The 23,289-nt window shown below is 46.7% G+C and overlaps 1 protein-coding gene and 1 long non-coding RNA gene across 8 annotated transcripts in view; one reads left to right on the forward strand and one right to left on the reverse strand.

The window, feature by feature from the left end:
* The window catches only part of ADAMTS9 (ADAM metallopeptidase with thrombospondin type 1 motif 9), a 75,892-nt gene that overhangs the window by 42,171 nt on the left and 10,432 nt on the right, over positions 1–23,289 (forward strand). For 4 of the 5 annotated variants that reach the window (XR_003500396.3, XM_027468022.3, XM_027468024.3 and 1 more), the window contains 4 exons: positions 11,407–11,574; positions 16,499–16,672; positions 21,394–21,564; positions 22,818–23,012. Coding sequence is in view for 4 of the 5 variants with exons in the window: in XM_027468022.3 (XP_027323823.3) it covers positions 11,407–11,574; positions 16,499–16,672; positions 21,394–21,564; positions 22,818–23,012 (708 nt within the window). In the remaining variant the exon portion in view is untranslated. The remainder of the gene's footprint in view (positions 1–11,406; positions 11,575–16,498; positions 16,673–21,393; positions 21,565–22,817; positions 23,013–23,289) is intronic. The other variant, XM_027468026.3, reaches the window with a different exon arrangement.
* On the reverse strand, positions 1,869–17,640 carry LOC110353393 (uncharacterized). 3 transcript variants are annotated; one of them, XR_011812631.1, is made up of 4 exons: positions 16,885–17,640; positions 16,480–16,796; positions 10,716–10,815; positions 1,869–9,618 (listed from the first exon to the last, which is right to left on the reverse strand). It is a non-coding gene; the product is annotated as an uncharacterized lncRNA (long non-coding RNA). The 3 variants fall into 3 exon arrangements; XR_005269026.2 differs by lacking the exon at positions 16,885–17,640 and having other exon boundaries at positions 1,869–8,473; positions 8,584–9,618; positions 16,480–16,606; XR_005269024.2 differs by lacking the exon at positions 16,885–17,640 and having other exon boundaries at positions 1,869–7,623; positions 8,339–9,618; positions 16,480–16,606.

A 23,289-nucleotide genomic window follows, 5' to 3' on the forward strand; every position in this document is an offset into this window, starting at 1 on the left:
GGAAACCATGGACCTGCCCGTTTTGGAGGGGCCTTCAAACAGATGTCGACTTTTAGTGGGTGTTTTGCAATAACAGCTTTTCAAGAAGATTTTTTTAAAAAGGAAGAAAAAAGATAATTTGACTCAAAAGCACTTTACAAAGAGGCCTTTTTTCTCTTATAATGTATCGGACTTCCTTAATTGTCATGGTTTGATTGATGAGCCGTCTTGCTAGAACATAACCTCACTAGTTTCTGTGGATGCTTCAGTAATGCGGATGCCTTCAGTAACGTTTCTCAATATTTTTCTCATACCTCAGTGATATGCAATAGCCATAAACTGCTGGACTAGTGTTCATACGGTGCTTCACCAGTACAAGGGACAGTGATATGAAATGTTTCATTTGAGGTGCTAATGTATCACTTGTACGCTGATAGTTGGTGCTACAAATGAGAGAGGCGAGCTAAGCAGAACTAGCAACCCGTGCAGCAGCTCTCTGGAAGCATTACCAGCTGAGAAGTGCTGCGAGCCTTTGTTACCCGTGCTGGGACATTTGCAAGAACCACAGGTGTGGACAGAGTTGTGTTGCGTTTTGGTGTCACTCAGCATTCAGCCTCTTCACGGCTGGAGGGCTGCATCTGCTCCTCTGCTTAAAATGCAGGGTGCATTCCTAATGCAGGATGCAGTCCTGTATTTGGCTGTTCTGCTTTTTTTTTTTTTTTTTTTTTTTTTTAACCAGAAAAAATTCCTTTGCCTCTACTAAATCTCTTGCCTGTATAAACCTTGGTGGGTTGTCCCTCACCCGGTCTCCTGGGAAGAGCTAGGATGTCGGGGCAGGGGCATCCTTCCCACAGCATCTCCTCCCATCTCCCCTCGGGGATGTGGACCCTGGTGCTCAGCACCCCCTCGCTCCCCTTCCCAGTGCAGGGGCTGCCAAGCCCAGCTCCAGTCACTGCCACGAAGTGACTTGGTTTTTCAGGTCTTGCTACCCAAGTGTCATTTGGCTCTGATGTAGGGGACCCCAGAGCTGTTTGAGGACTGCATTTTATCTATGGGGTCAACAGGGCATCGTGTCCCTCCTGCAAAATGCTCTATGTGTATGTCTACCTCGTGCTACTACTGTAGGTAGCAACGTCCAAATTTTTTCGTTAGTGTGGAAGCACCTGATTTGCTTTAGTTCTGTCAAAGGTTGCAAACATCATTCTGTAGCTGTACGTACTTCATCTGTTTGGATGGAGTGTCACTACCATATTTTTTTGGTCACTTTTGAAACAAGAGTATAGTATTAGCTGAAACTTTTCAGCAGTATGGATTTATGTATTTATGTAAAAGTGTATTTATTTTTCCAATATTGTTATTTAATTTTATATAAATATTGCATACATTTACAATGTTTAATGTTAATGTTGAACAGTGAAAAAATTAAAGACAAGTAGAATGTAATCATAAATGATTTTGTATAATGATTTCTTGAGTCTTGCTAAATTAAGATCATATAATTAGTTTTTGGTAACTTTTACTAAATTTTCTGAAATGGTTTACTTGCTTTGTTCTCCAACAGAAACTGTCATTCTTAATAATTAAAAAAAAAAAAAAAACAGTTAAAAGTGTATAAATCATGAAGCTTGGTTAAACTAATTTCTTGCAAGCATCTGATTGGCTTAGCTTCACACAAGTTGGAATGAAATAAGTGCTATAAAATACGTACAAATGAAAGCCAAGAGAATCTGAAGAGTCCAACCCTCAGTCCTTAGGCAAAATTCCACTGCAGTTTTATACAGTAAACAAACGATTTTATCTGGCTGGTTAAATCCAGGTTTTAAAAAGATTATTAAATGAATAAACAGATTCTGTATGGAAATGATAATTTTATAATAGGAGACTGGTGAGATGCCTTGATATTATAATGTACTTTCAAAGAGGACTGAGGGGAGGTGATACTTTTATTTCCTTGCTTACTTAAGAACATGTATTTAAACACTGCAGAACTGTAAGCCATGTGATAGACCTGACTTTTTTATTAAAATGATGCTTTAGAAAACGTGCAGAGACTGTCACCAGGATACAGAGACTCTTTTTTCTCCTCTGAATGCCTCATGATGCAAACACAGATGTCTATACATGCTCTTGAATAACGAGAGGAAATCTCGCCATGGTCTCCAGAATGAGGGAGATGCTCATGGAGTATTATTTGTGGTTTCCCTTAAAACCCAAATCTCAAACCATTCCTCTCAGAGCAAATCTGCTCCTTGCCATAACCTCTGTGAAATTTCAGTGCTGGAGAGTTTACGCTAACGTGCACTGTATCCTGATACAACTTGTGAGTAACGCCAAATTCCCTTGTCGTGGGCTGCTCAGTCTTTCCACGTTAGGAAACAGACACAGATAAGGAAACACAATTATATCTCACAGCACTCTGCCCTGGGTCAGGCGGGTCAGCCCTTTGGACCTCATTGCGGTGGGATAGTAATCATTTGAATTTGACCCGTGGACAATGGGTGGGTGGCTTACTTCCTAAAGAGTATTATAATTTTAAAGGTAATCTGCTCGGCCGAGTACTTATCGCTCTTTGGTATCAAGAGTTGGAGCTGCTAATGCAGTGGTTGGGTAGCTTGTGGTGCCTGGGAAGCTGTGCTGTGTGCTCCCTGGCTCTTATCAAACAGGCAGAAATGCTGGTTATCATGATTTGTGGCAGACCTTTTGATCAAACGGTGAAGAACTGGAAGCTTGTAATGAAATAATTAGAATATGAACTGGCTAGAATCCAAACCCTGTTACAGTCAATGGGAATGCAGTTTGGGGTTCAGATGCTGTAGCCTATTAGCCAGCACTGGAAGCTGGTGGTGCTGGTGGCTTTGCAGGGCTCCTTGGCTGTGTGCAGGGCTGTAGGTAATGGTAAAGTCTCTCTGGAGATGTGGGAGCATGAGGGCTGCTGCCTGGCACGCAGGAATTTCAACCTGAAAACGGGTGACGATGCAAAGTTTGGGTTATTTGTATTTAATTCTCTCAAAACCCCAACCCGTTGTTTACAAGATGCCCTCCCCGTGAAGCTTGCTGAAAACAGGCTGTTCAACAGCAATATTCTCCCTGTCGTCGTTCTGATAACATTCTTAGCAGGCAGTGTGTCAGCTCTTGCTAAGGCACAAGTGATAACCAGGGGCAGATTGGGTTGTAAGTGTATATAGCTCTGCTGTTCTCCTCCTCTCTTCTGCAGAAGATGAATTTGCTGTGACAGCAGCATTACTGAGCTGCGGCATGATCCTTTACACATGTTTTTGCAATAACAAAGCCATCCTTGGAAATGAAGTGATGGGCACGCTGAACTCTGCAGTCAGCCAGCGCTTTGCATTGCTCTTCCTCTCCTTCATTCATACGATGTTGGTTCAGGCTCTGGGGCTGCGAGCCTGTATTTCTGTGTAGTGCCAGGGATTGTCAGAAAACAAATAATAACAATCCTGCCCCTGGGAGCCTTGGGGGGAAGGACAAATGCAGCAGAGGAGGGCTGCACAGAAGGTCCCAGCACCCGTAACCCAGGCAGAGGGATGCTCTGTGTGTGGCTTGCACGTCTTTGGAAAAACATGTAGAAATAGATGCAGTGCAGATTTAATAAAGCTGATACAAACCAAAATAAGGACTTTGTAGCCTATGGATATCTTTAGCAATCTGTCTCCATCTCAGAGCTGTTTGCTCAGGCCGGCCCACCAAAGCTGCTGTCTCCCTGTCTGTCTCCTCTCTGGGGTCAGGCAGACCTCCTGACTGCAGGGACAGCTCTCTGGTGAGCTGATAAAAGGCAAAAAGTTGTCTGCTTTGGCTCCCCCGTCAGAAAAAGGCCTTTGACAGTGCAGACCTCTTTGCTTTGTTTAAAAACAAGCAAACCAGACCCGCCTCAGCCCTGCAGTACTGTGTGCCATCTATCCAGCTTCACCCAGCCCCAGCACTGCTGGAGGGGCAGAGCCGTGCCTGCCTGCTGCCTTCCTCCTGCCCTGTTCTTAATTTTCCATTCCCTTCTTGCTGTTTGCCTGCTATCACCAGTGGTCTTTTGCTGCCTCTTCTCCTTAAATGATGAGAGCTGTGTAGGCTCAGTTCTGCTGCCCCGTTGTGCCATGCTGTGTGAGCAGGGCTACAAGCACCAAAGCCCACCCATTATGCCTTAGGTGGGGACCCTGCTGTGGTGCTCTGAGCATGTGCTTAGGTGTTTTGCTGCATCAATACCTCACGGGGTTATTTCCTGCAGCCGCTCTCTGCTGTTGCAATCCTCATGTTTTGTCTTTGCACCTGGTGGGATCTGCTCTGGTGGTTAAATTTCACATCTCTCAGGCTGACGGAGAACTAAAATGATGAGGTAGCAGTGGTCTCTCAACCCCCCCCAGGTCCAAACCCAGGTCCAGGGTTTGAAGGCTAAGGAAATGCCAGGGTATGAGCTGCAGAAAACAGCCAGCTCATCTGCTCTTCGTAAGCCTCTCTTGCTGTCACTGCCAGCAGCAGAAGCTCGCTGCACCAGGGGCCTCAGGAAGCATAATTCCTGGTGTCTTGAACCTCTTCTCTTCCCCACACCCCCAGGTGCTGCATCTCTTCCTAGTGTCTTTCCCAGTCAGAGCAGGCAACTACATCAGTAATCCCTGATGTTTCCTACCCTACAAATAGTCCAATCCATGCCTCTGTGCTAACCTGCTGAAAATATTCACCTTTCTCCTCCTGGAGTGAGCAGGTCCCTCCTCTGCCCCTGCTCCCCTTGGGATGTTACACGATGCCCCTTGAGCAGGGGGCTGCAGGACCCCACGGAGGGGAAGGCTGCATTTCGTGTGCCTCCCTGGCTGCCTTTTACACTTCCCCTCTTACACATTTTCTCAGTGAGGTGGTTATTTTCCAGGCCACGCACAGCTGGCCTGAGCTTGACCAAAAGGTTTGGGGATTGCTGATCAGCGAGGAGTGGCTTCGGTCTCCGGGTCATGGATGGCCCCTCCGTGGCTGTGGGCAGACCTGCTGTACACACACATGCACACACACAGGAGAAACAAATGATAAATGGCAATTTTGGGGAACATTTGTCTCGCAAAGCACTTTATGTGCAGTGATTGCAATCTGTCAGACTGCAGCAGACACGTCCGAGCAGAAACACTTCCAAAGATGAGCTGTGAAGTTCAGCAACTTCCCGCAGGTCCCTGGGCTGGGAGCTGGGAAGTCTGCCTGTGTTTTTGTCCATGTGCCAGGTTCCCACTGCATACCCCAAACTGCAATAATTGCTGTCGCTCAGATCCTAGGGATTGTAGCATTTAGAAGCAAGAATGTGTGATGATGAGGGATATTAAGCATAAAGATATTGACTGTGTTTCTAACTTTCATGGTGACAGATTTGTGCAGTCATTAAGGAAAAACAATGCAGTTAATCTTGCTCCAAAGGCACTTAACGCTCTATTCATGTTTTAATTTTTACTAGCTCACAGGAAGGCGCGTGAGCCAGCAGCACGCAGGAAAATCTGCCTGATGCCCAAGACTATGCAGGCTGACAAAGTGTTTGATCGCTGGTGCATTAAGGCAAGATTTTTCTTTATAAAATTGGGGAGTAAGAAGCAGCCTCTTGCTCCTACAGGCACCCGGTGTGATGCACACCTGTGAAATGGGGCTGGCATTCTTTGAGGAACTCTTTATGTTGTGTTTCTCTCCATCCAACACTGAGAAATCCTATCCCTGAATGGCACTTCTAAGCGGTATTATAATACAACTGCTCACTGAAAAACCGAGGTGTCAGTTAGCCGAGGCTGCTTGCTGCTTCAATTGCTACTTTTTTAAAAGTGGCACAGCATGGAAAATAGGCTCCATCAGCCCCTTCCACATCCCATTATGCAGGCTTCCTCGGGTAGCTCACACATTTCCTCCTAATTTGAGGAAAAGTCTCTCCTCAAGTCAGTCCTCCTGCAGACTCTATTTGGTGATTTTTGCTTGTTTGCTGTTTAAGTTAAAAAGCCTGGAGTGGGGCAGGGAGGCAGCTTTTAAAGCGGGCTCCCACAGCCCTGCTGATTTCTGCACCTGGCAGTCTCTGTAGGGATGTAACAACAGTGTGAGTGGGAGAAGGAGGGGGACAAGGTGCTACCTAGCAGATGGGTGCTGTAAAAGGGAGATTCATGCAGCTTCTGCAGGTACCTGTTTCCAATATATCCTGTAAGGTTCTGCAACTTGGAAAAATTATTTTAGTGATTTAAGTGCTCAGGATGTTCAATCTTAAGTGTTACCCTTAAGTGTTGCCTTTTCTTTAGTCCTCGCAGTTCTCTGGGGAGCCAGCACAGGTTGGGCATTGCTAAAGGTTCTCCCAGACTCTAGGGCAAAACCAGGAGCAACTATTTCCTAAACAGCTCCTAAAGTGCTGCAGCCATGGGAGAATATGTGACATGGAGCAGCACCCTGGTGTTTGTCCCACCAATGCCTAAGGAGTTACCTGCTAAAATGCGTTGTTGCTTTGAAGCTAATTGAGTTGGTTTGCATGCCACAGAGCCTCTGGTGCTGGATAACACAAAGGCTCGGGCATTTTAAGACTTCCAGTAAGGGGTCAGCTGGCGAGGGACAATCCAGGCTTGTCTTGGTGGTGTCTCTTCTGATGTCCTTTGTGCTCGAGAGACTTTAGAGGTACAGACGTCATGGGGCTGTGCCAAAGTTTCCAGAACCTGGTAGCAGCAGCATAAGTTGTAGCAGGAGGCTGATGAATACCAATGGGATGCTGAAATGTCACTGTGAGGGTGCATGGTCGGACTCTGCTGGCAGTGGGAGAAGTGTGCTGACATCCAGGAGCACAGCTCCTAATGCAGATGGGATGTAAGAGCATGAAGCAGTGCTGTAGAACTCAGTGGTTTTTCTGTTTTATTTCATCTAGCACATGTTTCAGCTCAGACTGTTGGAAAGGATGAATGAGGGCTTACTTACGAGCGCTCACTTTCCATATAATCCTTAATGTGTGGAAATCTAAATCTAGAAGGATTGATTTTAATTTCCTCTGAAAAGTTGCTCCTGGCAGAATCTGATAAAGACGTTTTAGTCTAATTCTTCCCAGCCCCCTCCACTGCCCTTCCCGAGCTATCTGAGCATACCTATCTTGGGGAATTCATTTGGTGATCACCACAGCTTACATTCATTATCTCAAATACCTCCCAAATCGTTCATTGATGCACAGGGCCTGGAAAAGCAGTCTGGCAGCATTTTCTGAAAGTTTCCATTTTTGGTGGAGAATTTACCCAGATTCGTGACTTACTTGCCTTTCTGCCCGGTGTTCAGGTAGACATTTGGTGCACAAAGTTAATGAGAGCAGAGCTTCTCTGCTCCTTGGTGCTGGGGGCTGGCGATGCTGTCAGCAGCACAGCCTTGGCACAGGATCAGAACCTGGGCCCAGCCAGACAGAAACTGTACAAATTTTTAAGAGCATTTTGGGTGCGGTGTATATTCTGTTTTTTGTTTTTTTTTTGTTTCCCTCTTGTTTTTCTTCCCCTGCTCCTAACCCAGTGAATCAGGTAGCAGCCGCTTTATTCTAGAAAGGCCTTACTCAACAAGGTGTACCCTCATCCTCCAGGAAGGCTGAGTACGAAATGCAGTGAGGATTAGTATAAAGCAACCTGCACGTATTTGGTAAAGTAGCAAAATCTTCTTCATTCCTGAACTCTGAAACAGAAAACAAATTTCTGTGGAAACAAAAATACAAGCGTGTGCTGGAACAGAGCAATGCATTGCAGGAGAGATTTAGCATCATGTTCTGACCTTTCTGGAAACAGTTGGTACGGAAATATTTTTCTTGTATTTATTTAAACTGTTTTTGTTGCATTTATTTAAACTAAGTGGTGTATTTATTTGAAGAAATCAGCAGCATGCCAATCCACCGTACTTGCGTGATCAGTTTTGTGAACATGCCAATAAGCATAATTCCCCTAAATCTGCGCTCAAAAGCTTTGATCCTAATGCTATAAGGAGGGACCTTTTATTCTTATTTTCCATGTAAAGCACCAGGTGTGACTGCGGTCGTTTTAAGGAGATAATAACGATGATTGCAAGAGGAAGGTTTACGAGCGTCCTTACCGCAGTTGCTGTGGCTTGTTTTTTGAAATAGCCCTTCTCTGTTACTTTATGTGCCGCGTTAATAACGACCACCACGCGTTGTTTTTGCACCATCCTGCACACCAGGGAGAGGATAGCTGCCCTCGCAGGCCCAAATATCAGGGGTGCTGATATTGGTTGCCATGCCTCTGCCGCAGGCTGGATACAACATTTCAGAGTGATGTTTTAAAGCATTTTGGCAGAGGCAGGCTGGCCATGGGCATGTCCGAGCGCACGTGATCCCCGACTCTAGGGAGCTGGTCAGTGAACAAAGTCAATACAGTACCTTGGCTGCACCTTCGGGGCTGGATCCAGAGGGAACTGAAAGCAGTAGGAGCCTTGCTGTTGGCTTCAAAGAGCCCTGGATGAGGCTGCTGTTCCACAGCCAGCCACCCGTCCACCCCCAGCACTTTGAAGTATTCTCCACAGGGAGGGGGGGAAGGAAAGAAAGAAAGGACGAAAGGAGTCGGTGAGAGGAGTGTTTTTGTCTGTGCTTTTCAAATGTTTAAAGAAGGCAAGGTCAGCGCTTACCTCACCGTGGCATTGTTACTGATAGATATCGTAAGCGTTTCCAGCGATGAAAAGAGCCCTGCTAATGAAATGCAAAGCTCCTCCAGGGTCAGAAGTAACTGATGAGGGGACCGCAGTAGCTAGGTGCGTTGCTCCCCTCAGTCACGTGGCAGTGAGATTAAGCACTGCCGAATTATTTTGTGCATGTGGCTCGCATATGCCTACAATCTACGTGCCAAATAAAAGCTGGAAATAGCTGAGAAGAATTAGAAGGCAATTACGAGGTAGGCCCTTTGCAGAGGAATTGTTGGTCTCTACTTCTTGGTTACATCAGGTCGTTCAGCCTCTATTGTCTGTCAGAGCAAATGAGATCATAACTCACATGTGCGTGAAACCAAAGGGATGTCTTAGATCTAAAAACGTACAGCTGCCTAACTTTAATGTACATTAAAGGCAGACATAGAAATGATTAATTGCAGCATCTTGAGAATTACATTCAAGTATTAACAAAATTAGTCTGATTATGTCTCAGCCTCAAAGTGCACCAAAATGTGCCTGTAGCCCTGTGATGTTATGGCATCAGATGCCAAGATAAATGTCAGAATCTGGCTCCGCACCAAAGGTAAGCAATTTGTAGAAGGGGGTAGCAATTTTGGAAATTACTGGTACCATATTATTTGCAAGATTAAATGTTTATCAAACAACTTCAGGTCCCTAGAAACATACTTGTGTTATAAAACGATGTTATTCTTCTTTTACAATAAGTACCAGGCCCAATGTGTTTTTTAAATTAGAGAAAGCATGCACTTTGCTTTACTGTCTCAGGATGTGGGACAAGACAGAGCCCTGATCAAGCGTGTGAATTTATGCTTTAGTTTTCACTGTCACCTTAAAGTGGTGTCGACCTGCACAGAGAGCACTGAGGAGCACTTGAATTTTTCTGAAGTACCACTCTTGGCATTTAGCCCAAAGACATTAAAGGGGTGGACGTATTAGAAGTTTATAACTTAGTTTGTTAGGATTTGATGTTTTCTTCTCGTTGCTGATGTTCGTTGCCTGAGGAGAGATGTTGAAAGAATGAAAAAATGAACTCCTGATGAGATTTGAAGGCTTATAAAAGTAGAATAACAGTAACTCGATCTTTTTTTCCTATTGATACTAAAAAAAAAAAAAAAAAGTGAAGTTTATGAAACTCAGTGATTTGTGAAAGTCTTATTTTGGAACAAAGGGACAGCATTTCCTCTGTTTTCCAGTGCAGGGTTGAATGTTGGTCTTCGGGTCCTGCCCTGACCTCCTAAAGGTCCCTGAAATCCCATTGACCTCAAGGGATGTTGGCTACCTCTGGTAGTGGTCTTACAACAGGAAAACTGCCTTTTTCAGGGCATTGCTTTTGTGTGTAAAGCTTTTACATAAGCTTTTAAGCAGCAACATCTGATCTTATGAGTTGCATCCCTTTCTCTCCACGTTTGCCTGAACTTTTTCATTTTGGAGCAAGTTACTGCTCTCTCACTGTTTCTTTGTATACCTCTTAACACAATGGGGGCTGAGCGATTTGGAAGTAGTGCTGTAATTTAAAATAATCACGGCTGTCAATGCAAGTGCCAATTTCTGGTCTAATGGATTTTCCAGAACTGCTACATATATAATCTGTAGTTTGTTAGGTTTCAAATGTATTCATAGGCAGGGAAGAGCTTGGGCTGTAATTTATTTCTTAGCAAATATACTGATGGAGTAGCTTCAAAAAGAAGAAGGAAGCTTTATCTCTGCGTGTTTGCTCCTTTCTGTAAAGGAAGCAGAGCATTTTATATGGAGAGATGGTTGGAGCAGTGTGTTTGTGCTCAAGGATTGAGCCAAGATGCCTGTGATACAGTACGTAATGAGTTGCATAACGTGTAATGAAGAAATTGAAACTGAGTCTCTGGGTGCATCATGCTGAGTAAGAGGCTTGTTCTACAAGAAACTGTCATATTAAATTCTTGTCGTGATTCCAGACCCCTTTGATTCCTAAATCTTTTGGAGGAGACTAATCTGAAATCAAAGTGAAGTTGCTTGGGGTTTGCATGCCAGAAATGGTCACATTTGAAAAAGTTCAGTGAACCTGCAGAGGGAGGTTGAAATTCGTTGCTTCACTACAAAGCTTGCAGCTAACATACCTGCTGGTTTCCTTTCTGCTTTGATTCTCCAGGCTCTGCCTTCTTCTGAGTTGTTTTCAAAATGCATAAATCTTCAGGATGAGCATGTCCTGGTTTCAGTCTTTGTTCAGAAGAAAAAAAAAAAAAAATTAAATCAGTCTACAGTGATACAGGGTAAAACAAGCATGGAAAGACTGCGTTTTGCTCCTCTGCCTTGTCCTCTGTGCTGTTACTTCCCTCTCTGAAGGTGTATATCACACTTTACTCTCCTGTTTTACCAACATTTGACCCCCTTTTTTATCAAGGTAAATGGAAATGGTCCCTTTCAAGTACTGAGCAGATACTGAGGGCTCCCACCTTGATCCCCATAAGATGACTCTGCTCCTTTGAAACCACAGGAGCAGTGCCAGGAATCTAGCCCCAAAGCCCATTGTCCCTGCTGAATGCCAGCTTCTTTTCTTCAATTTGATATTGGCATTCGGGGGGCTTTGACCACAAACATGAGATGTGAAGTACAAATGGGAACATTTCCAGTTCCAGGTTATGTTCTGCCCCTCCGTATCCCCTCTGAACTTTGTGTGAGCTGCCGGGAGCCTGGGGATGTGCTTTTTGGTCCAGATGAAACAAAAATGCCCTGTGTAGTCATGGCCCATGTGGAACTGCGTAGCTGGCCCTGTGTGAGAGCTGATTTGTTGTTACTTTATATTTACAGTGTTCTGTCTCCTGTGGAAGGGGCCAAAAGCACCGCACTGTGTACTGTTTGACAAAGGAAGGGAGGCATATAGAAGACGATTATTGCAAGCACCTTGCTAAGCCCAATGTGCAAAAGAAATGCAGAGGGGGCAGATGTCCGAAGTGGAAATCAGGAGATTGGGGACAGGTGAGACATGTTGTATACCCTTTTGCACCCTTTGATATTCTTCTGTCAAGTTGGTTAGAAGCTGGTTTTCCCGTCACTTCTGTCCTCTTGAATTTTACAAGGGTAAAAGTCTTGGGCCAGCTCCTCAGGTGGCGTAAAACAGTGTAGCTTCATAGGCAGCAGTGGAGCAGCACTGATTTGTACCAGCTGAAACCGTGGCAGCTTGTTTTTAGTGTATAACTGAAAGCAAATTCCTTGTTGTATATTTTAAGCTCCGGCTAGAGAAGCCAACAGTATGTAATATTAAAGAGAATCTACTATTTATTCATGTTTTTAATATTGTCATTATTTAAATGTGTCACATCCCAAGCAAAATCTTCCTCAGTTTTGAGAAATCTGAAATTAATTTTATTATCAGCTTCCTGGGAAAGCCTAAAGAACAGTCAGAGCTGTTCATTAAAAATGCTTTTCACTACCTTTTGTTTCCTAATAAGCTCATCACTTAATTTTGCTTCATTAAAAAGTCAGGCACTGATGCATAGAGCAGAGGCTGCTGGAAATGCAAAAGCGCTTGGAGTTATTAAGCATCTTGTTTGCTGAAAGCATATCTTGAATCCTTGTTTTCCTGAAAATAATGTCTTTGTCTTCACCTTGAATCTGCTGCACCACATTTTTAGCTCTGAACCTCAATTCTCTGTCTACCTCATTAGTGTGCTAATCAGCAGAATTATTGAAAATCCCAGACTAAATGAACTGTTACCTTGTAAAACATCGTGTTCTCTTGCGATCTGTCTTCTACATTCAGGTACAAAACACCAATTCTCACTGTGTGCAAGTTCCCTAAAAGATAAATCCTTTACGTGTCTACTGGCACACAGGCGAACGTTAGGACTAGGACAGCATATTGTTGTTTAATGTCGACTATTAAGAAAGGCAATAAACCCATTGATGTTTTATGATTGTTTTCAGACTTGTATTTTATTTTTTATGCTTACCTTCGAATTCATGCAATAGCAGTGTTTGCCATTGCATTTGTTAAGGGATAAGTCTATGTTCACCATGGAGTTTCAGCTACTGAGATCCAGGTCCTTTACACCAGGACTGACTGAGAGCACCCGGGGCACCCACCCTATGGGAGCGCTGCTCCCATGTTGACAATTAACCCCCTGCTTTATTATCTGCGGGACTAAACCCTCAACTTCATATAGGAAGCTAGATTGAAAATAGAAGGCTATTATATGCACTTGTCATATCCTATTTGCACCTTATTTAAAGTGACTGCTGCTGAAAGCAAATTTTTTTTACAGATAATAATTGTAAACATAATAATGTAATGGTCTGTCGATTGCTTTAAAACGCGCTAATTTTAATTGATAAAAGTAAGTGTTTCAAAATTCCCAACATTCCTCCGCATGATTGGAGTTAATTTTATGCAAGTGGAGAAAGAAACACAACTTAATTGGAGGACGAGGTGATTTATGGCCTGAGGTAATCTCTTGTGACTAGGCAATTAAGGAATATTTGTATGCTGATGAGCAGCGAGGAGCAGGCAGCGCGCTCCCAGCACACTTTCAGCACCGAGGGTGCTGCGGGTGCTCGGCGTGGAAGCACCCGCTGCAACATCAACCCTGGCCTCAAAGCGTTTATGAGTAGCAAAGCCAAACCCCAAATGCAGCGGACACAGCTTGCCCGGGGTAGTTTAATTATGTTTTATTCCCTCAGAGGAAATAGAAGTAGTTTGGAAGGAAGCACAGCGTGCTGAATGCAACTCAGCTCTTGTCTTTGGGTGGGAAAATCAGAGGGGCTCCAGGAGGCAGCAGCACGGCTGCGGTGGTTCCACCAGCTTGGTCCTGGGCTTGTTGTTATCCTGCCCTCCGTTTCTCCTCCAAAGCATTTGTTGGAAACGGGACAGCAGTTTGGGCACCCTCTGCCAAATCTAAGAGGAGCGTGCTTGTCCCCGCAAGAGGTGTGCACGGCTTGCGGGGTTTTGCAAAAGATGTAACGCCGAGCTGGATGGAGATACCAGACTTGTTGGTGAGGCTATGAAACAGGCAGGGGCTCAGCACCCTGCTAGCCAGTAGGTCAGGATCTAAATGGGCACGGAAGTGTGGCATCACCTTCCTCATCAGCAGTGACACTGGAGCTGTTCATAGGAGCCCGGTCAGTTTGCTTTTAGGTATTATTAAACGAGCTTTCTGAAGGCCTGACTGCCATGTAAAAATAATCCCAAAGCCAAGCTGCTGAGAGCTGGGCACCTTTGGTTGTGGGTAAGCCAGCAAAGGTGTGTGTGAGAACTAAGGCAAGGTTTTCCTTTACAAGTGCATCCTCCCTGTCGATGCACAGAACATGTGCTGCACGTGCCTTTAGTTTTTTTTTTCTCCTTTTCCTTTTGGGAAATGCTTCAGAAAGATTAAAAACAAATCCCTGTCAGCAGTCGTCTGAGCCAAGCGCTCTGCTCCCAGGTGCTTTTCTCTCTGGATGTTTTGTATTCAGCGGCTAGGTAATTCTTTTCTGGATTGTTATGAATCTGCTCTCCTACAGCAAACCATTTTTAATATCTCTTAATAATCAGAAGGGAAGAAAAAAAGTCTTTTTCTCCAAGGTTTAAATTTGCTTGTGTTAGCACCAAAATGTCAGATTTAATGTGTTTGTATCTCCTAAATGCTATCAATTATGGCCATTTACCTTTCACTTAGTAAAAATACCAATATTTATTCTGCTGTCTGGCATTTACATATTTCAGCTACAGGCTGAAATCCTGCCTTGTGTTTTCATAACGTAGAGCTTCTCCACGGCTGCGCTAGCGCTCTGCAGCTTGCTGGTAGAAAACTTGCTCAGTAGGAAAAGGAGCATTCCTAGGGAAATGTATAGACTCCATAGGAAGGACAAAGAGGCTGCCTGGCTCCTGGCATCCCATAGGGGAAGGAAGATATGGGTACAGCACAAGCTGGCTGCCCCAACCTGGATAGCTTCAGGCCTGCTCTGCTTGTAGCGTTGAGCAGAGCCAGCTGGCTGTGTTTGCCCAGGACAGGTCACTGACCAGTGCTATGGATTAAAGCAGTCGGGATGAAACTGGTTCAAGACATTGCCTTTTCATGCCTCTGTAATGCCTCTTTGGGATTTCGAAGCCCGATGTAAATGGTACCGGGGCATGGCAGCGCTGAGGGCACTGTGGTGCCTGGGCCACTGCGTGCCCTGAGAGAGCCTTTGAACCCTTGGCTAGGGGAAGCCTCTCTGTGCCCGCTGCCAAGAAGCCAAGGAAAAGCTCTTTGCAGGAGGGTTTTTGCACATCTCTCTCAAGGGACATTCAGGACACAGCAGCCCCGGCCCAGGGTCCCAGGGATCTCACTCCCTGTGCTGGTGCAGTGCTCCCATGGCACAGCCACCTGCGCATGGGGCTGGGTGGCAGCATTTATCCTCCTCAGCTTCGTGGTGGGGGGAAAGTTTCACCCTGAGCATGCAGCAGAACAAGTTGAGGACTTTACCTGGAGCCTCACACCACCAGGGACCACCATCCCACTCTCCAAACCTGTGCTGGAGAGCCCCAGCACAGCTCACCTCCCTTACCACGGGGCTCCCGGACCCATGCTTCTTAGGTGGGTGATAAATGCAAACCGAAAGGCATTTTAGAGCATGGTTTGCATCCTGGTGTGTATGATTCTGCAAGTTTGTTGCCATTATTCAGTTTAAGCATCCCGTGTGGAATGCGGAGGACAAACAGCGCTGTTAATCACAGGGAGGCAGCGCAGCATATGGGAAGCATTTGCATCAGCAGTGACAGAAATCTAGCTGCTGCTTTCCAAGTTACACACACAAAGGAAAAAAAAAAAAAAAAAACACCTTACAAATCTCTGAAGCCAGCTGAAAGTTTTCAGTCAGCTTTCTGAGGTCCTTTTGGCTTTATGGGGTATTTGCATAGCGAAGCATTACGGAGAAATACTCCCCAGAACTAGACAGGAGAGAATTGCTCCCCTGTTATGCGCCGCTAAATTCCCTGCCTTGAGAAGGTTCACTTTGGTGGCTGTTGAAATACTGGGCCATCATCTCATTTGCTAAGTCCCTCCTAATATATTAATAAGGATGCTTATACTAATTGTTAATTCAGCAAAAGTTAATAGTAATAGCTGTGTTTTAAATGAACGCCTTTGATTTTTGCACACTTTCTTTTATAAACACCGATCCCTTCTGTTCCACACCTCCATAATAAACTTTAACATCTAGCAAGAAAGAATCCATAGCAGAGAGAAGTTAAGTATTGCTAAACATGCTACATTATGCAGTCACAACAATAAGAAATGTTGAGTGAAAGAAAAAAAAAACAAGCTGTTAAAAGCATTGCAGTGCAGAAAATAATTTGAAGACGTCTGAGACAGAGAAATTCAGGCTGCTCTCGCTGTGCCTAGAAGTGGGCAGAAATGTGCCCACAGTATAATGAAGGAAATGTGAGGGGGGAGGAAAAAGGAGCCAGTTTAAAAAAGACATTTGTTTTCACAATCATGCAGCATGTCCTGACTTCTGTGCATGTTTAGATGCATGCTGAAAGGAATTCCGGCTGTATAACTTTACCTCCTTGTTGCTGCACTCTTTCCTTCCGTATCATTCAAGTTTGCTTTTCCTTAAAGCCCACTCTGATGATGCTGGTGGCAGCCGATGTACTTTGAACTCTTCCTTTTTGTTAAGAATGCATGAGAAATAACGCACGGAGCCGTGCTGCCTCTGGTTTGCTGCGATTTAACGGCGCTCCTATCTTAGAGGCCAAAATTCCCACTGGCTTCAGCGAAGCAGCAATTCCAGCCTCTGCTCTGCCCTTGCAAACATTTTCCCTTGTGAAGCAAGCGGTGCAAAATGCCTGGAAGTTTCAGCTCCGGCGTTTGCACCTTGCCAAAGGCAAAGCAGGGAGCGAGCCCCACGGCCACCGCCACTCACCTCTCGTCCCTTCCTCCAGTGCTCGGTGTCCTGTGGCCGTGGTGTCCAGCAGCGCTCCGTGCACTGCCACGGTGGCTCCCCGACAGCAGCTGAGGCAGCAGCGTGCGACCCGGCGAGCCGGCCTCCGTCACAGCGGGACTGTCACCTCCCCGAGTGCCCCACGCACCGCTGGGCAGCGGGTGAATGGCAAGCGGTAAGTGGGGCCCCCTGCGCCGCCTCCCTTGGGCTCTCGAGCGTGAGACGATGCTGGAGGAGGGTGGGGGTCTGGGTCCTGTGCCCTCCTTTTAGTGGGGATTTGGGGTTGCAAGCAGGGCTTGCTAAAAAAAAAAAAAAAAAGTTAGAGATGCTAATGCACCCTGGCTGTGCCCCTTTCCGCGCTCTGCTGGAGGGGGAGTGGAGAAATACCCCGGTAGAGTTAGTTTCTTGCTTCATGCTGCCCTGTGTTTGGCTGGGACTTATGCAAATATTTAGTGGATTTTGGGTCTGGTTCGTGAAGCTGGGCTGTGACGCTCCTCGGCTGGAAGACTTCTTGAAAGAACTGGTGGATGTTGGTGATCGTCCCTCCTCCCCCAGCTCCGTCTGACAGCTGGTGCTGTCACTGAGCTGCCCCAGATGCTGCCAAAGCTTCTTGCTCAGCAAGGGCAGCGTGGAAATGAGGTCTCCCAGGGGTGATGGTGGTCAGAATCGGTCCCAGCAAAGCCACCCTGGAGCAGGGACAGAGCTGGGGTGGCTCAGAGAGCGCCCGGCAGTGCAGGTGACGGATGGCCAGAGGCTGCGTGCGCCCAGCTGCCTGCTGGTGGTCCTGGGGAACGGGCTGGTGGTGTGCTGGTGGTCCTCAGAAGGTGGCTAGCGGTCCGTGGCTACCCAAATTGCTATTGAGGAGAGGCTGGGCAGGGTCAGAAGCGCTTGGGGAAGGAGGAGGTGAGTGGCTGGAGGACAAAGGACCGCTCTCCCAGGCCCCTCCTCACGGTGCAGGGTGCTGCCAGCCTTGGGAATGGGACCAGCTCTGGGGGAGCTGCCTCTGGTGGTGCAGGACACATCCACTCCTCACATCCATGCTAGGGATGCCTTTGTCCTGGAGGCAAGAAGCCCCCACCCCAGCTGGGGATCAGGACAAACATTAATCAAGCAGGGGCTCGGCTTTCCTTGGCACTCAGACTGCTTTCATATTGCTCCTGAATTGCGCAGGGGGGGCATCCTGAAGCAGGACAAAGTTGTTTGAGATGCCTTCTCCTGCCCAGGTGGTAGAAATGCAAAACAGGGCCTCCAGCTCCAGTAACAAAGGATGGGGAGGTGCTGCCAGTGCAAAGTCTCGCTGTTCAGACACTTCCAGAGCCCCTATTTAAAAAGAGAAGAAGGTAAAAGAGGGGGAGGATAAGAAAAGACAATTTACTGATGAATGAAAAAGCATTTTATGCAACAAGCACTGCAGCCAGAAAAAAAAAAAAAAAAAAGAAATCTCTGTGAAAGCAGCATGTGCTTTCCTGAAGCCTTTCCTTCCCTGCTGGCTCGTGCTCAGCGCGCTGCTGCTGATCCAACAAACCTGCTGCTGCGCCTCGGCCCCACCGGGACATCGCAGACAAGTTCAGCTTCCTCCCCTCCGCTGCGCCTGAGTCAAAATGCCACTTTTCCCACCCCATCCCTCGGTCCCCTTTCCCTTAGTTCTGCAGCTTCTCAACCCAGTGGTGAGAGTCCCCTGCCTGCCCCCACCCCAAGCCCTAGGGGGGGACCCAGGGGAGCCCCAGGGCTCCGCACTGCACCAAGGAAATCCTTAACGTTTTACCCAGCTTTTTATTCCAGGGGAGCTTTGTTAGCGGGGTGACTTGAAAGTTTCCTCATCCATAAACGATGGTTAATAGAAACATGCAAGCGTCACCCGATGCGAGCTCCCCCCTTTGGCTGATCCCAAACAGTTCTGAGCACTTCTTATTTTGTTCTGATGTACCCAAAGCAACTTCACCTCCTCTCCAGCCGTAAGCCCTGGCTGCAAGTTATCTGTAGTGAGGAGACACAGATTGCATTAGCATTCTCTGAGCAATGAGCCCTAATTGACATGAAAGGCAGGATGCAAAATAACATCCCAGCACTGTCTTGTTCTTGATTTCTTATCTTTAAAGGGAATATGTCAAGAGGTTTTCTTTTTTTTTTTTTTTTTATTGCTCCATTTTGTTGTTGTTTAGAAAATGTTCATTTTTACTGATGAAAAGTAAAAGGGAACTTATTGGGAACCATTTACTGATCTGTTATGGTATGGCCATTAATTAGCTGTGCCCACACCAGGGAGGAGAACATCAGCAGAAGGGGCCTGGGTAATGTCAGAGTAAGGCCGAGGGCAGGGTCACAGAGAAAGAGGGGAAAGTGGTGGATAGAGAGATTTTTTACATGAGCTTGTGGGGAGGGACAGTGCCCAGCTCTGGAAACTGCAATGTAATTCTTGAATCTTTGACATTTTATTTTTTGGGGAAAATTAAGCCATCCTTGCATGATTTGGATTCCAGAGTCACCCAGGGGATGTCTGAAGTCGGGTTTCTTCCCAGCTGTGTTTCAGAGTTAGATTTAGGGGAAAAAAAAAAAAAAAAAAAAAAAAAAAAACAAGAAACACAATGAATGCTTGCACAAAGCAATGCCTTTGGAATTCTAAAATTTTTTGTTATTATTACTTGTCTAAAATAGCTGCAGAGCTGCTTGAAACAGTCCTTAATTTGAACTGCCAGGAAAACAATTCAGATTTTGGGAAATGGGGCAAAAGAGACAAATACTGTCACATGCCTAGCCAGTTTTGAAGTTCTTGCTGTCCATCCCTGTTGACCCCTGCTGCTGCTGTTTTCAGTGAGGTTTCGATCAGTCACAAACATGAGATTTCATACAAAATCTGTCCCCATTCCAAAGGACAAAAACAACCTTTCCGTGCTAGCTGAGCTGCCCATTTTCTCTGGGAGTTATGTTTTATAACCTTGCTGTGGCTGATTGGAACCTCTGCAATGTTTCTTTGAATTGTTTTATTATGGTCTCTCTGTCTTTGTACTGTATTTAATATCTCAGTGGAATTATTTTAATTGCCAATTATCCCCCAAAATACAAATAATCAAACTTCAATTAACTGATGGTAGCAAGATGTGCAGAGCTGGCGCAGCTTTAGTGATCCATATGACCATTATTTGCGGAGGAAAAACAAAGGAGGGTGGCATATGTTTCAGAGTGCCAATCTCCCATCAGCAGTCAATGGTTTTAAACGAGGATGGGCTCATTTGGGATGTGAGAGCTGGTCCTGGCCAGTGTCAGAAGACCCTTTCACAACAAAGAGATTGTTCACCCACCTAAAGTTAATCAAATTTAGGCTTAAATTTACGTGAGGAAGGGGAAACATGAGATCAAGGGAGCTTTGGGCATCCCGTAGCCATGCTGTGCTGCAGTGAGTGCCTGCTCAGGGAAGCCACGTGGGTTATTTGCAATAACCCACTTCCATGTTTTCCTTACATAACATATCAGAGATGGGCAAATACAGCAAAGTTTCTTTGCTCTCTGACTAAATCACTCTCCAGCAAATTCCTCCAGCCCTCATACCACCGCCGTGTTTCAGCACAGACCTAGAAGCAACTTCCACTGCGAGGACTTAGAGTAAGAGAGTAAATAAGGTTGAAAGCACACGAAGCCCTTGGGGTCTTCTTGCAAACTGCAGATTTTGCAGTGCTGACTGTTGCCTAAGAGCTGCTGAGTTATTCCTTTGGAATAAGCTCTGCTTTGTAGGGCTGGCTCCCCTTCCTGCCCCCTGGCTTACGTGCTTACTGGGTATTTACGACAAATATTATGCTGTGTATTGATTTGGATTTTTAAAGCCCTCAAATAATTTGCCATCTTCATCCTGACAGCTAATTACAGAAAGCAGGGCCTGAGGTTCCTGCATTTTGCAATTAGGTGAACTCTCCAAGATCTTGCTAATTGCAGGTGAGCCAGGAGAGCAGGAGCTGCTTCAGGTTGCTGAAAGCAGTGTTCGGATGGCGAGGCTGTAACTAGATAAAGCTGACACGGTCCTACAAGCATAGGTGACTTCAAACAGTGTTCCTGTGCTGATAGCGAAGGTCTGGTTGGACGTCTTATCCTTTCCTTAGGGCAAGAAGCTCCCTGCACGTTCCATAAAATGAGTGCTTTCATGCATTTTTCTCTTTGTTAATCCAGTTAGTTGAAAGCGTTAGAAGCCTATTACAGATGAGAACGTTAAGAAAATATGGTTTTACTGGGACAGTCACCGTACAGTGATTTATTTCGTTTTATTTGTATTTTTTGCAAGACAAATTGCTCCCAGGAGCATTGCAAGGGCTTTGCGGGTGGCAGGCACAGCCTCACAGCCAGGCTGTGTTTCTGAGATGCACAGAGGAAGAGTCGAGCCCTTCATGTCCCCAGAAGACCTCGGGGAGCATTTGTGCTCGGACAGCCTGGGTCGCTCTCAGCGTGGGTCAGGGCAACGCTCAGAAAAGAAAGGAAGCAGAAGGGTGCTCGCAAGGCACAATGAGAGGCGTGACGGCCTGTGTCATGCACGGGGCAGCTGCCTTGTCTTTCTCCCAGCAGCTCTATTTAGTAGGGGACAAAATGATGGGGCTTGGCCCCTTTTTCCCCCCCTTGTCCTGGCGTGGCCTCTCTGCATCTCTTTTTGCTGTCACAGCTGGATCCTTCACCAGCCCCATCCATACTCTGCTCCCCATCCCTACACTTTGCCTTGGCACCTCCTTGCATCAGGGACAATTTGTCACAATCATCCTTAGATTCGCCCCAATTAATACCACGAGATGCCCACACCGAGCCCAGAGCCACAGACTCACTCGGACTGGTGAGGGAAGGATGTACTTGGTCTGGGGGTGCGGGTAGATTTGCTGCAGTCCCTGGTGCGTTGGGTGAGCTCTTTTTTCCCGCGAGCAGTGCGTGAAGACGTGCGGCGAGGCGTCTCGGTACCGCAAGGTGGTCTGCATGGACGAGAGCAAGCAGGAGCAGAGCAGCGCCTACTGCGACGCCAGCAAACGGCCCCCTGAGATTGAGAGCTGCCAGCTGCCGCCCTGCGAGTACGTCTGGATTACTGGGGAGTGGTCGGAGGTGAGTCCCTGTCCCCGTCCCCATCCCTGTCCCCACCGCTCCCTCCTCCTCTCGCCGCCAGCCTCGCTGAGATATTGCAACCCAAATCAAAGGTGGCAGGGCAGCGCTGCGTGGTTAAGCGATTATTTGTTGGTTTGCTTCTCCGTGCAATTTCCCTGCTGGACAGGTGGAGAAGGACTGCGAGAGACAACAAAATATTGAATTTTCTCCCAAAGCATATCACATCCAGCAGGCACCCTCCTTAGTTTTGTGCCATTTATTATTATTATTATTATTATCATTATCATTATTATTATCATTATTATTCCCACCTCGTCCTGGGATCTCCGGGGTTCTACAAGTCTGCAGCCTGGTGCAGGGTCCATGTCTGGAAAGGCACGCCTGGATGTGACCATGGGGACACATCCTCCTCAGTGTCAGATTTGCTCTCACACTGGGAGAGGGCTTGGCAAGGGAAACAGATGGGTTTTCTTCGCAGCAGGCGCTCCATGCGGGAGGACCCAGGCTAATCTTAGGCTGTTTCCTTCTGCAGCGAGCGAAGGATTAGTTTCCACTCGGAAGAACAGCAGAGGGAAGTGACGAGGCAGTTGCTGACACAGCACTGATTAAAAAGAAAGAGCAAGAGAAGGGAAAAAGCAAACATGCCGGGAGTGAGGGGGAGGAGAGGCACACAGCCCGAGATAGCACAGGAGGGCGAGAGGCGGAGATGGGAATGTCTCCAGCAGCCCAGTCTCCTGGGTGGTGTTTTGAGAGAAATATTAGGGTGCCTATGAGCCCTGCCCCTCTGCCCACAACCCATCTGTGCACCCTCAGCCCCATGAAGATGAGGCGATGGGCGAGGGCAGGCAGAGCTGAAGTTTACAAGGAAAGCCTTCCCTTTTTTCCAGCTGTTCCCAAGCACCTGCAGCTCAGGGTCAGTCTAACTGTGTTCTTTCTCTATGCACCCCATGGCCAAAAAAGAAAGAAAGAAAGAAAGAAAGAAAGAAAACCCCAATAATGGAGACATTTCTGAGTTCAGGATCCCCTTCTCCTCTCTTTGCTCGTGGAAAGGGAACTTGTGGACTGGAGCCCATGCGGGGCAGGGGGTCCTGGAGCAGTGCAGGGAGGCACTGGGGCTCAAAGGCAGCATCAGGCCCCAGCCACGTGTAGCCAGTGCTCGTGGCTGGGTTAAATAGTTATCAGTGATCCCTCGCAGCACCTTGTCTTGTTCACCACAAGCGTGAAGCACTGACAGGCGCTTCCTCTGCTCCCAGTGCTCCGTCACGTGCGGCAAGGGCTACAAGCAGCGCCTGGTATCGTGCAGCGAGATTTACACCGGCAAGGACCACTACGAGTACGGGTACCAGAACACGGTCAACTGCCCCGGCACGCAGCCGCCCAACATCCAGCCCTGCTACCTCGGCGAGTGCCCCGTCTCGGCCTCCTGGCGTGTTGGCAACTGGGGAAGCGTAAGTTTTGTGCCTTTATTTTTTTTTTACCCAAAAGAAACTGGAGCAAACTTATCTATATGTATGTTTATTTTGTTACACAGGGGGCACGTTCCTAAGGTTTGGCAGGGGGATGTTGAAGAGTTGTGTAGATGAACACACCAAACGCCGTGGTGTGTTGTAGGGTGAGCGTAGGGCCTGCTGCTCCACGCTGAACCCCATCGTATGGGGGATTTACAGCAGCCATGAAAGTCATTATCTCCATAAAAATACAGATGTAGCTAAAATTTGGAGCCAT

The sequence above is a fragment of the Anas platyrhynchos genome, chromosome 13, assembly GCF_047663525.1.
Source record: "Anas platyrhynchos isolate ZD024472 breed Pekin duck chromosome 13, IASCAAS_PekinDuck_T2T, whole genome shotgun sequence".
NCBI classification, from domain to species: domain Eukaryota; kingdom Metazoa; phylum Chordata; class Aves; order Anseriformes; family Anatidae; genus Anas; species Anas platyrhynchos.